Raw genomic sequence first — 13,559 nt, 5'->3', positions numbered from 1 at the left:
TTGACCGAGGCAGTAATTTAAATATTCATAGTGGCATTTAAAATGATCGAATGTTTGGTAGTTGTTATCAAAGCTGAGACATCACGCAGAGAGGCTGAGGTGCCACCAGGGGGCGGTAGTGGTACCAGGAGGAGGCCCCGGTGGTAACAGGGGCCCGTGGTGGTACATGGGGGGCAGACTCAAACAGACCCAGGACTCCGAGCAGACTTTGGAAACAGAATCTGTTTAATAAATTTGTTTCCATGACGACAGAATTCACAAATAAAAAAATAAAACATTCCGTTCCGTAAACTTCCTGCTGTGAGGCATCACCATGTCTGAGGAGGAAGAGACCTGATGAAGATGATGAACATCCTGCAGGTAAAACTATCAGCTGACCACACCTGCTCAGGTATTCTCCTCCTGGCCCCGCCCATCCATGATCAGGGATCAGTCCTTGTCCTTCCTCTCACTGGGTCCAGTTCATCATCACAGAACCGGTGGAACTGGTGCCGCGAGCAGGCCCACACCCAGCTGAAATCATCACAAACCAGGTCCAGGTCCAGACTGGAGACTACTGAGCTCTGAAGGAGCTGGACTGTTGGATCAGAACTGTTCATCAGTAGACGGCGCCTTCACCTGCGGGCCAGAACCATCAGCTGGTCCAAACAACAACGCCTTGTGTGCTCAGAGGAAATGGACCAATCAGAACCTGACCATGTGGACCTGCTTGTTTCCTCCAGAGCAGAACCGGGTCTGTGAGAATGAACTGAAACCAGCGGGCTGAGGAGGAAGGCTCTGGCGGTTTCCGGGCCATTACTTGGTCTTCTTGTCGGCGGCCAGCGTGTCGTGCAGCTTGGAAACGGACTTCTCGTACTGGTCCATCACCAGAGTGCCGTTCTCATCGAAGAACGCCGACACTGACTTGGTGAAGTCCGCTTCCCGGAACTTCTGGGTCTTTCCGTCGGTGAAGGAGACCCGGAGGGTGTACTGATCATCAAACCTGGACAAGATCAGAACCACAGTCAGAACATTTATTCAGTTCTTGGAATGAAATCTTTCCTGATCTGATCATTTTCTCCGGTATCCATGGAAACCACTCAGATGGATCCATGTGTTCTGGTTGGACCTTCGTCCATCTGTGGCCGCTCTTTAACACGAGTTGGGTTGATGGTTTAACTCCCAGATTTTACCTCAGAGCTGAACGATCCTGGTACGGTTTAAATTCAGGTCTACAGAGACCAACACGAGTCGATTTACCGGTCGATCTACGTTCCTACTCTCACCTATGAGCTGTGGGTAGTGACCGAACAAGATGGCGAATACAAGCGGCCAAAATGAGTTTTCTCCGCAGGGTGGCCGGTCTCTCCCTTAGAGATAAGGTGAGAAGCTCCGGGAGGGGCTCAGAGTAGAGCTGCTGCTGAATCCTGAATCCTCCACCCATCATCAGGAGCTTCCTGGTCTTCATCGGAGTCTTCCAGCTCCTCCGTTGTCCAGGCTGCTAGTCCAGCTGGTTTCTGATCATTTCTAAAGTTTCTGTCTGGAAGATCATCAGGAGCGGACTCAGTGGAAAAGATTTTATCTGGAAATGAACAGGAGTGCAGCATCTGTTACCATGGTGATCAGCAGGTTCAGAGACCCCTTCATGATTGGAAACTTCTTTAATGTAATATCTGGGAGTTAAACCATCAACCCAAGTCATGTCAAAGAGCGGCAAGCGTCCACAGATGGAGGAACCTGCTGTCCAACTACAACCCATCAATCCAGCTGTTCGGTTTCCATGGATACTGGAGGAGACAAACATTCCAACACATCAGACCAGGAAATATTTCATTGAGCGTGTGGTCAACACAGAAGGTCTGGGTCACGTGACCACGACAATAAAAATAGTCGACAACGAATTTAGCCGTCGACTATTGTCGGCAAAAAAACACACAAAAAAAACAAAAAAAAAAAACTACAGAGTGAGACATCGTCTTCTTTTTTTATCTCTGCTGAGAGTTGCACATAAAGTCCGCCAGGGGGAAAATATGGTGGCGGACCAGGGAGGAAAACGGTGGCGGAGAACGTTAAAAGTCTGGGATAACTTCACGTTAAACTTACAAAATAAATTAAATACATGAGGTTTGTAAAGCGGACCTTGTGTACCACGAAGTACGTCTGCAATGCTTGAACATGTAAAGAGGAGGAACGTCGGACTTAACCTTATGCAAGATTTCAAAGCTGAAAGCGAAATAAGATCCATTTCTAATAATCATGAGATACATAATCCGATTGGTCGACTAGTCGTTTTAATAGTCGGTGACTAATCGACCATCAGAATAGTTATTAGTTGCAGCTCTAGTGACCACATGCCACGGTCACGTGACAGGTGTGTGTGGTGGGACTGACCGTTTGAGGGAGGAGGCGAGCTGCCAGGTGTGGTCTGGATCCATCCCAGCCGGATCTCTCTGCTTGGCCACCAGGAAGATGTTCTTCTCCTTGTAGGACGTGTAGAGAGTCAGGATGCCCATCATGATGAAGTACGTGATGAAGAGGAGTTATGGAACACAGGTTATTGGTCAAACTGGTTAAACTGGAAAATGAAGCAGATTCACCACATTCCTGAAGACGTTTCTGGTTTATTAAACTTTAAACTTCCTAGTTCAACCTGACCTGGTTTATCATTTAGTTACATCATAGTTTTTATTACAAATATGACCAAAAACGTCAGATTTTTATTAACTACGCTGAGTTTAATATGTCTCAGCCCAGACCAGAAGTTAGGCCAGACCAGGTGCGAGGCCAGACCAGGCGCGAGGCCAGACCAGATGTTAGGCCAGACCAGGCGCGAGGCCAGACCAGGCATTAGGCCAGACCAGGCGGGAGGCCAGACCAGGTGAACCAGGGTCCTGAAGGATATGAGATGACGCAGCAGGCAAGGACCGGTCTGGACTCAGGAAAAGGGTGCAGGTAGTCCCAGACCAGCGCCAACATGGCGAACAGACAGGAAACTGTGCAGATGACCAGGCGACCATCGACCAGTCCGAAGTTCTCCATGTAACCGTACTTCTCCAGCAGCACCTGAAGGGGGCGCAGCAGCACGGTTAGAGGCAGGTCACCACAAGACGTTAAACATGAAGAAAACTCAGTCAAGCAGAAACCGCTGGTCTGATGACCTACGTCTGAAGTTCAGACCAAACTCGGCTCGTTGCTCCATCATCCGGCTAAAGTCCAGACAATCCGAACAGACCACCGGTCTGTTTCGCTTGAAGAGCCGATCACAAAAGCTTCATTTGGATCTCAGTTAAATTCCTTCACCTTCTACTTCCTGCTGGACTTGACTGAAAGTAACATGAACGAAGCGTAAACAGCACGAGCTTAACCAGAGACGGGACGGAGACTTGGGACAACCTGGCCAGAGCGACGTCACCATTACTTCACTGTACGATAACTCGCGGTATTAAATGCAGTAACTGATAGTAAAGATTAGGGAATATTTTCCCAGAGATTTTTTTAAATTTAAGATGATCAAACTATTAATAAATATTGATTTATTTTTTTTTAGTTTTTTTTAGCACCAAGTCCTAAAATCAGATAAATCTGGTTGTCATATAAAACATGATTAATAAAGTTTAAAGTAAAATTCTTCACTCACATAGAACTTTAAATTACGATGTTAAAATTAATCAGCTATTTATCAATAATCAATATTCAACTTGATCAGTTTGGGCAAATCAAACCTTTTTTGCAGCATCATCCAGAGAGTTCTTCACTGCGGCGCCGTCCCATTTATCGATCTTCACCGGCTTCTCGTCGATTCTCCACTGAAACACAAACACCAGTCAGGATCAATGCGTCACCGATCGGGATCAATACGTCACCGATCGGATCAATGCGTCACCGATCGGGATCAATGCGTCACCGATCGGGATCAAAACGTCACCGATCGGATCAATGCGTCACCGATCGGGATCAATGCGTCACCGATCGGGATCAATGCGTCACCGATCGGATCAATGCGTCACCGATCGGGATCAATGCGTCACCGATCGGGATCAATGCGTCACCGATCGGGATCAATGCGTCACCGATCGGATCAATGCGTCACCGATCGGGATCAATACGTCACCGATCGGATCAATGCGTCACCGATCGGGATCAATGCGTCACCGATCGGATCAATACGTCACCGATCGGATCAATGCGTCACCGATCGGGATCAATGCATCACCGATCGGGATCAATACGTCACCGATCGGATCAATGCGTCACCGATCGGGATCAATGCGTCACCGATCGGGATCAATGCGTCACCGATCGGGATCAAAACGTCACCGATCGGATCAATGCGTCACCGATCGGGATCAATGCGTCACCGATCGGGATCAATGCGTCACCGATCGGATCAATGCGTCACCGATCGGATCAATGCGTCACCGATCGGGATCAATACGTCACCGATCGGATCAATGCGTCACCGATCGGGATCAATGCGTCACCGATCGGATCAATACGTCACCGATCGGATCAATGCGTCACCGATCGGGATCAATGCATCACCGATCGGGATCAATACGTCACCGATCGGATCAATGCGTCACCGATCGGGATCAATGCGTCACCGATCGGGATCAATGCGTCACCGATCGGATCAATGCGTCACCGATCGGGATCAATGCGTCACCGATCGGATCAATGCGTCACCGATCGGGATCTCAACCAGTAAGAAGCGACTAGGTTTCCTCTGGCGTTCCATCATCTCCAGCCAAAACCAACATGGAGGTAAATCCTGAGCTCAGCAGCAGGCCGATTTATTTATTTATTTATAAAAATAAAAAATGAGTAAATTAACTTCATTTTTGGCTCATTAACGTTTACATAAAACAAAAATCTGAATAACAGGAAGAACATTTCACTGCATCACAACATTTAGTCCTTTTAGTTCCAAAAACATGCAACAAAGCTTTAAATAACTGGCAAATTTAAATATACAACCTTAAAAAGTCTATAAAGGATTTGTATAAATGAAGGATGAATTATTTATGTTATACCACGGTCTGGGTGAATACTCGATTCTGATTGGCTGGAGGGTGTCCATTAAAAGTGATAAAGGACACATAAAAGAAGTTCTGGTCAAACAGACGTATTGCTGTAAATTACTGCGCTGACTAAACGGTAGTTGGTAACCATGGCAACAGAAACTCAGACACCGGGCTGCAGACACGGCAGATCATGTCTGAGACGCATCGCTGTGAAAGCAGGTGCAGGCTTATTGGGTTTCGTCAGTCCAGGAGAGACGAGAATGGAGCAACATTTTGTCGTTAAACCAGCAGCGGTCAGAGTCCACAGACGTTAAACCAGCAGCGGTCAGAGTCCACAGACGTTAAACCAGCAGCGGTCAGGGTCCACAGACGTTAAACCAGCAGCGGTCAGAGTCCACAGACGTTAAACCAGCAGCGGTCAGGGTCCACAGACGTTAAACCAGCAGCGGTCAGAGTCCACAGACGTTAAACCAGCAGCGGTCAGGGTCCACATACGTTAAACCAGCAGCGGTCAGAGTCCACAAACGTTAAACCAGCAGCGGTCAGGGTCCACAAACGTTAAACCAGCAGCGGTCAGAGTCCACAAACGTTAAACCAGCAGCGGTCAGAGTCCACAAACGTTAAACCAGCAGCGGTCAGAGTCCACAGACGTTAAACCAGCAGCGGTCAGAGTCCACAGACGTTAAACCAGCAGCGGTCAGGGTCCACAAACGTTAAACCAGCAGCGGTCAGAGTCCACAAACGTTAAATCTCCGGCCTTCAGACGCCACTATGGACATGCCAGTATCTTTATGAGATGTCACATCAACATCATGTTACATTTAATTTTAAATAAGTCGTCGTCTGTCTTTCTGTCTTGATTACTTACATACTTGATACAGAGTGAATGGAAAACATTACAAAAACATTTAGGATAAACTTACTTGTTGACACACATGTAATGATCAGAGTGAATGGTGGATAATATTTCTATAATAAAAACGATGTAGGAAACGATCTGGGGACTTTGACTGAAACAAAATGTTGCATCATCCTCTGGACACACACCAGCTGTAAGAGCTGCACCCGCCCTCTGAAATGTGTGTGTCTCGTAACACAACGTTAACCAACCATCTCCCTTCCCTCCACTGATCAGGTCTAATACAACAGCTGACCGACCGAGCTGCAGGTTCTGTGTCAGAGCCGGTTACCTTGGCAACGCGTCACAATGAAATAGTCCACTCAGCCGCTTCCTGTGGAAAACTTACGATTTTAACGGTAAAAAAAAACCAAAACAAAACATTAAGGCATTAATAATTTATTTAATTTTTTTCTTTCGTAATCGACCATGGTATAAGCTGGATGAGGCACATTAACATAAATTAATGGACTACACGGAGGCAACCGTCCGACGCGAAGTCCGCATCGGGCATTATCCCTTACATATCTTGTTTTGTACTTCTTCATGATGTAAATTAGAAGTAGGTTAAAGTACAAGTAGGAATAAATATATATGGTGAATGGCTTATATAACCAACATGAGTGAAGTTAGCTAAACATTATTTATGCAGCCTTCTGATGCCCTTTGGTGTTTAATGACATTTTCTTTACTCCAATATTTCCTCCCTTCTACATCCACATCTCTCCTCCTAAAATAAGCCTCAACCTGCAGCTGACGGAGTGATGGACGCTCGTTCAGTACGCTCAGATATTTTATACACTGACGTTATTTCTACAGTTACTGGCTACTTAGCTAATGCTATGCTAGGTCGGGATAACAGCGATGTTATTGCTAACAGACGGGTGTTTTGACTGGCCGGTTTCTAGGAATAATGTAACCACACGGTATGTGTGAACTGCCGACATCTACTGGTTCTTGGCTACAAACCAACGTTGCAGTGTTCTAACATTTTACATGCACATCCTGTTCCGGTGCATCACACTTCAAAATAAGAGTTCCGCTTACACCAGTTAGCCAAAACATTACAACGGGGAGCACCTTAAGCTAATTTAGCACAATTTCAGCAAAGTAGCGTAAATAAAAAGCTGACTGACACAACGAAGCATGCGTCACTCGTCATTACACATGATATACAGAGTTAAACTGAAACTGGAGACATGCTGAGTCATTAATTTCACAACAATATTATAAACTTACTTGTCGGCAAGCTCCACTCAGCCCACTGCTGTAATGTAACCTGGCTAGCTACTTGCTGCCTCTGTTGAAAAGGGGATGATGGTGGGACTGAATGGAGTCAGAGCTCCATCTAGTAGACAAACGCCGCAAGGACCCCATTCTGCAGCATTTACTGTTTTATGAGAAAGTAATCATAAATTTGCGTATTTCGGCAAAACGGACGATATTTGAAAAGGGCTAATATCGGTCGATTTAATCGGCCCTACTCAACATCTTCCTAGTTCTGCGCCAGACAGGAAACCAGCTTCATGAGGGATGTGGGTGGTTTCAGAGACGTGTTAAACTGGAGAACCACAACAACGCAGCCTCAACTCATGTAGCAGAGGTGAAACCGGATCAATAAAACCTAAATCTATTATTTTATTAACAGAACTTCAACTTTGACAAGTCTCAAACATTTCACTGTGGTGTGTTCACTGCCCATAGGTCTGCGGGGCGTTCAGTGTGTCACAAACCTCTGACTTCCTGACTAGTTTTCAGCAGCTGCTCATAGTTTCCTCTCTCAGCTGAACTACATAAACCTCCAAGGAACTGGTCTAGGCCTTCGCAGATTCTCTTGTGCCATCTTTTAAAAAACCCTACCTCATTATGAATATCTTTTCAGGACGTCGCAGCCTCCTGAACGATGTTAAAACTTGAACCAGTTCAGGATGCTGCTGCTAAAAACAACCGGCAGAAACACGTCAGCAGTCCACGTGGGAGGCTGCAGCTGTAAAACTAAGGCCGATCATCTTCAACAATAATGACTTAAACAGCAACATCATCCGATTTGTGAGTTTACAATTTTAGCGTATAATTAAAAGAAAATGTCTTTTTCTGAATGGAGTTTGGTTGAGCCGTCTGTAACAGCTGGAGGACAGGAAGGCGGTGGGAAAAGATGCAGTTTGGACTCCATCCACACACTGATAATGAAAACCCACATCTGCACCTCTACTTCAGTAACACACCTGCATCTGCGTGACACAATAACTCATTTTAATTTCTATTTTATTTCGAAGTTGGCTTAATGTAGCATGTTAGCATTAGCTTAGCCGCTAACGGAAGCAGCAGCGATGGAGGTAAAAGCAGCGTCCACACAGACAGCTGCGACCTGGGAGCCCGCAGACTGAATTCAGGGAGACATTAAAAGCCAACATTCCGTTTAAAACCGACTACAACCGGAAAACTTTAATACTTACTTTCTCCAACAATCCGCTCTTCCCATTTCGCGCTGAAGCCATCTTCTGTTATGCTAGAAATATGGCCGCTGTGACCTGGAACTACCGGATTGGCTGCCACTGACACTAGAAGCTTGAACGCATGACCGCGGACGTAGCGTGCGCGTTCACAATTAAATTAAATTAAATTAAATTAAATTAAATTAAATTAAATTAAATTAAATTAAATTAAATTAAATTAAATTAAAAAGTAAACAAGAAGTAAACAGAACATCACAAAGTTCAGGACCAGTTCCTAGTCCTGAACCAGTTCAGCAGCTAGTTCGCCTGCTGTGTGTAAGGTCAGGAACATCACATCGTATAAAATAACTCAGTTAAAATGATTAAAACCAGCACCAGTCTGGATCAGCTGCAGATTTCATGAGAACAGAATGTTTTAAACCTGGATTTAAAAGTTTCATCTCACTGGAAGATGCATGCTGATTCTCTGTGTTTAGTCAGGACTCTGATCTGTGCTCCGGTCTGGACTAGCGGACCTAAGAGTTCTAGGTTTATCTGAACACATCACATCGCGTCCAGCACCCGTCTGACCATGACTTCATCCAGACTCAGCTTCTCCTTCAGCTGGATTCTAGCTTAGAAAAATACCATGACTTCAGATTTCCACATTTAGAGCTGCAGACAGGCTGATGGTGGAGAGGATGGGCTCTGGAGGAGAGGACGGTCTGTGGTGGAGAGGACGGGCTGTGGAGGAGAGGACGGTCTGTGGTGGAGAGGACGGGCTGTGGAGGAGAGGACGGCTCTGGAGGAGAGGACGGTCTGTGGTGGAGAGGACGGGCTGTGGAGGAGAGGACGGCTCTGGAGGAGAGGACGGTCTGTGGTGGAGAGGACGGACTGTGGTGGAGAGGACGGGCTCTGGTGGAGAGGACGGGCTCTGGTGGAGAGGACGGCTCTGGAGGAGAGGACGGTCTGTGGTGGAGAGGACGGGCTGTGGTGGAGAGGACGGCTCTGGAGGAGAGGACGGTCTGTGGTGGAGAGGACGGGCTGTGGTGGAGAGGACGGCTCTGGAGGAGAGGACGGTCTGTGGTGGAGAGGACGGACTGTGGTGGAGAGGACGGGCTCTGGTGGAGAGGACGGGCTCTGGTGGAGAGGACGGCTCTGGAGGAGAGGACGGTCTGTGGTGGAGAGGACGGGCTGTGGTGGAGAGGACAGGCTCTGGTGGAGAGGACGGGCTCTGGTGGAGAGGACGGACTCTGGAGGAGAGGACGGTCTGTGGTGGAGAGGACGGGCTCTGGTGGAGAGGACGGGCTCTGGTGGAGAGGACGGACTCTGGAGGAGAGGACGGTCTGTGGTGGAGAGGACGGGCTCTGGTGGAGAGGACGGGCTCTGGTGGAGAGGACGGACTTTGGAGGAGAGGACGGTCTGTGGTGGAGAGGACGGGCTCTGGTGGAGAGGACGGGCTCTGGTGGAGAGGACGGACTCTGGAGGAGAGGACGGGCTCTGGTGGAGAGGACGGGCTCTCTGGAGGAGAGGACGGACTGTGGTGGAGAGGATGGGCTGTGGTGGAGAAGACGGGCTCTGGTGGAGAGGACATGCTCTCTGGTGGAGAGGACGGGCTCTGGAGGAGAGGACGGGCTCTCTGGAGGAGAGGACGGGCTGTGGTGGAGAGGACGGGCTCTCTGGAGGAGAGGACGGGCTGTGGTGGAGAGGACGGGCTGTGGTGGAGAAGACGGGCTCTGGTGGAGAGGACATGCTCTCTGGTGGAGAGGACGGGCTCTGGAGGAGAGGACGGGCTCTCTGGAGGAGAGGACGGGCTGTGGTGGAGAGGACGGGCTCTGGTGGAGAAGACGGGCTCTGGTGGAGAGGACATGCTCTCTGGTGGAGAGGACGGGCTCTGGAGGAGAGGACGGGCTCTCTGGGGGAGAGGACGGGCTGTGGTGGAGAGGACGGACTCTGGAGGAGAGGATGGGCTCTGGTGGAGAGGACGGGCTCTCTGGAGGAGAGGACGGGCTGTGGTGGAGAGGACGGGCTGTGGTGGAGAGAACGGGCTCTGGTGGAGAAGACGGGCTCTGGTGGAGAGGACATGCTCTCTGGTGGAGAGGACGGGCTCTGGAGGAGAGGACGGGCTGTGGTGGAGAGGACGGGCTCTGGAGGAGAGGACGGGCTGTGGTGGAGAGGACGGGCTCTGGAGGAGAGGACGGGCTCTGGTGGAGAGGACGGGCTGTGGTGGAGAGGACGGGCTGTGGTGGAGAGGACGGACTCTGGAGGAGAGGATGGTCTGTGGTGGAGAGGACGGGCTCTGGTGGAGAGGACGGGCTGTGGTGGAGAGGACGGGCTCTGGAGGAGAGGATGGTCTGTGGTGGAGAGGACGGGCTCTGGTGGAGAGGACGGGCTGTGGTGGAGAGGACGGACTCTGGAGGAGAGGATGGTCTGTGGTGGAGAGGACGGGCTCTGGTGGAGAGGACGGGCTGTGGTGGAGAGGACGGGCTCTGGAGGAGAGGATGGTCTGTGGTGGAGAGGACGGGCTCTGGTGGAGAGGACGGGCTGTGGTGGAGAGGACGGGCTCTGGTGGAGAGGACGGGCTGTGGTGGAGAGGACGGGCTCTGGTGGAGAGGACGGGCTGTGGTGGAGAGGACGGGCTCTGGTGGAGAGGACGGGCTGTGGTGGAGAGGACGGGCTCTGGTGGAGAGGACGGGCTGTGGTGGAGAGGACGGACTCTGAAGGAGAGGATGGTCTGTGCTGGAGAGGATGGTCTGTGCTGGAGAGGATGGGCTCTGGTGGAGAGGACGGGCTGTGGTGGAGAGGACGGGCTGTGGTGGAGAGGACGGGCTGTGGTGGAGAGGATGGGCTCTGGTGGAGAGGACGGGCTGTGGTGGAGAGGATGGGCTCTGGTGGAGAGGACGGGCTCTGGAGGGGCAGAACCCACACAATTAAAGAATATATAATTAAATAACTATTTAAATCTGTCATTAATTAAAATGAGAATGAAATACATGAACGTGTATTAATGTGTTGCAGTGCATCATGAATTCATTTTATCTGTCAACCTAACCCATCAAAGTGAGTGGGCGGATCCTGACGCCTGATTGGTTACTCTTGCCACAAGTCAAGTCAATAGATTCCAGGTAATGATCAGTGCAGAGCTAGTGAACACATTCCAACATGGCGCTGGATCGGTTTAGATTCTTTATTAAACAAACCCATAGAACAAAACTTTATTAACAGCCGCACTGAAGCTCTTCATCCAGGGGCTCATTCACAGCTTCTCGATCTTTCATTTGCTCTGTGGCGCCATCTAGTGGACACAGAATTTCACATTTCAAGCTTTGTCAGTAATTTAGTGAATGAAACCAGATTTACTCTCCATGACGTAATGGCCTCCACTTCAGAAAAGTCTGTATTTGTCTTTGTCTGCATGGTGTTGTTGGTACGGTGGTTACCTGGGGGTGAACAGAGTCAATGATCCATTGAGTTGTGAATGTGCTTTTGTGACTTAGGAAAATGCATTTATTGTTTTTTATTTAACCATACTAAAATTTTCAACACTTTTAGGAATCAGGTGATTCCTTTCTTTAGAGAGTATTTCTCCTGCTTTTGAAAAGAGATACTCAAAAGGCCATTTCCAGCTTGTGCAAGGTGGGGTACACATATTTTTCCCAGTGCTCCAGGGCTCATCTGCTGACATTGTGCTCCATCAAACCCTGCAGGACTTAAACGTTTTGTCTTCGTTCTTCTGAAACTTAGTCATCCAGATGACCCACAGCTCACTGAGAAACAGAAGCTGTAAGTCACAGTTTTTTTATACGTAAAATACAAACACATCACCTTGTGTCACAGGCAGAGCAACGTCTGATGATGATGATGAGGAGGAGTTTTGTTGCATGACTGCAGCACATTCAGTTGTAAAAGAGCACCAATTATTACATGTTTAAACTGAACATACAATGGTTCAAATGATTTTATATAGTTAATATTCAAATATATATATATATATATATATATATATATATATATATATATATATATATATATATATATATCTCATGTCATTTTGTAGGCTGAGTTTTTGGGGCCTAAATATTGATTTAACATAAATACCTTGTGTGTTGTCAGAGAAAAATAATTAGCAAGAGTCTGGATTGAGTGAAAGTATAACAAAGTTTATTTAACAGCAAATAATGAGAGAATACTTGCAAGTGTTGGTGAGCAGTCGCCTGACTCACACGGAGTCAGCCCGAGAACTCCGCCGACCAAAGAACAGACAAGTTTTTATTCTGCCCAGTCTTCTGTGACATAAGACCGAGCAGAGCCATTTCTGTTACGGTGTGTCAGGCAGAAATGCTGTCTGAACCCCAAGTTGCAAACACTGAACATCCAAGAACAGCAGAGAATGGTTAGTTTGAAGAAAAGGGAATTTAATAGAGTTTCTTGAACAGAGTCCGAAGAGCAGTATTATTCCACAAGCAGGATCCAGGAATCACGGTGGTCACGGCAGACAGAGCGTTTTGTGGAGCTGGCTTGAGCTGGAGATGGAGGGCAGTCAGAGCGGGAAGGAAACGATCCAGGAGGTGGGCGTAGCAGGCAGGGCTGCCGGAATCCCAAGGACCAGGAATCAGGTAAGTAACTGGACGATCCGGTGAGGAATGAAGAAAGATCTGCAGCGGTTGATTGGTGAATGAGGTCCTGGTGTGAAGATCAGTCCAGGTGGGGTGATTGCTGCTGCTGTAACTCTCCTGGCTGGGGACAGACATGACGCACAAGACAGACAGAGGGAGCCAGACGCACACACAAGGGTAATCCAGGAACACACACACACAGGGGACAATCCCAGGATTTCATCCTACTGTCCCAAACTCTCCGGCTGAGGAAGACGTCCATCAGTCTGCTGTCAGATGGAAAATCAGCTGCTCCCAATAAATTATTTTAAAGAAGTTTTAAATGACTTGAAGGACAATAAGTGGCTGTAGATGCTCTGAATGACTTGGGATTAATTCTCTAAGTCATTATTAATATTATATTACATTATATTTATCATTTTTTTACTTTTTCTTACATAACCTGACACATGAAACCCTGTTTATTATTCGAGCCAGAAAAATGTTAATAAAAATAATCTATTGGTTAATACTAAATTAAATGACTAAATGAATTTGTCAGGTCTGTAAAACGACATTTTTCAACCAGACGTGATGCAATAAAACGTTTTATTCTACAGTCTCGCAC

General features: G+C 47.9%; 2 protein-coding genes across 2 annotated transcripts in view; one reads left to right on the top strand and one right to left on the bottom strand.

Annotated features, from left to right (window-relative positions):
• Positions 1–204: 204 nt before the first annotated feature.
• Positions 205–8,468, bottom strand: spcs2 (signal peptidase complex subunit 2). The gene is made up of 5 exons (XM_041995276.1): positions 8,358–8,468; positions 3,702–3,785; positions 2,882–3,042; positions 2,371–2,505; positions 205–982 (listed from the first exon to the last, which is right to left on the bottom strand). Exons 1-5 carry the CDS (start codon positions 8,397–8,399, stop codon positions 796–798), a joined length of 609 nt encoding a protein of 202 aa, XP_041851210.1. The 5' UTR covers positions 8,400–8,468; the 3' UTR covers positions 205–795.
• The window catches only part of LOC121645551 (olfactory receptor 52E4-like), a 20,503-nt gene continuing 14,869 nt past the window's right edge, over positions 7,926–13,559 (top strand). Inside the window, exon 1 of the mRNA XM_041994041.1 lies at positions 7,926–7,950. The gene's annotated coding sequence lies outside the window, so the exon portion shown is untranslated. The remainder of the gene's footprint in view (positions 7,951–13,559) is intronic.

Source organism: Melanotaenia boesemani, chromosome 9, assembly GCF_017639745.1.
Source record: "Melanotaenia boesemani isolate fMelBoe1 chromosome 9, fMelBoe1.pri, whole genome shotgun sequence".
NCBI classification, from domain to species: domain Eukaryota; kingdom Metazoa; phylum Chordata; class Actinopteri; order Atheriniformes; family Melanotaeniidae; genus Melanotaenia; species Melanotaenia boesemani.
The sequence above is the reverse complement of the archived record's forward strand: the minus strand, read 5'-3'. Positions and strand labels throughout refer to the sequence as shown.

What these genes read in the sequence shown, in the direction of transcription:
- spcs2 (XM_041995276.1), bottom strand. Translation starts at nt 8,399, where the DNA reads ATGGCTTCAGCGCGAAATGGGAAGAGCGGATTGTTGGAGAAA. An exon ending in AGAGCGGATTGTTGGAGAAA is followed by an intron (nt 3,786 to 8,357) that starts GTAAGTATTAAA and finishes TTTGTGTTTCAG; the next exon opens with TGGAGAATCGACGAGAAGCC. An exon ending in CTCGCCTCCTCCCTCAAACG is followed by an intron (nt 983 to 2,370) that starts GTCAGTCCCACC and finishes GATCTTGTCCAG; the next exon opens with GTTTGATGATCAGTACACCC.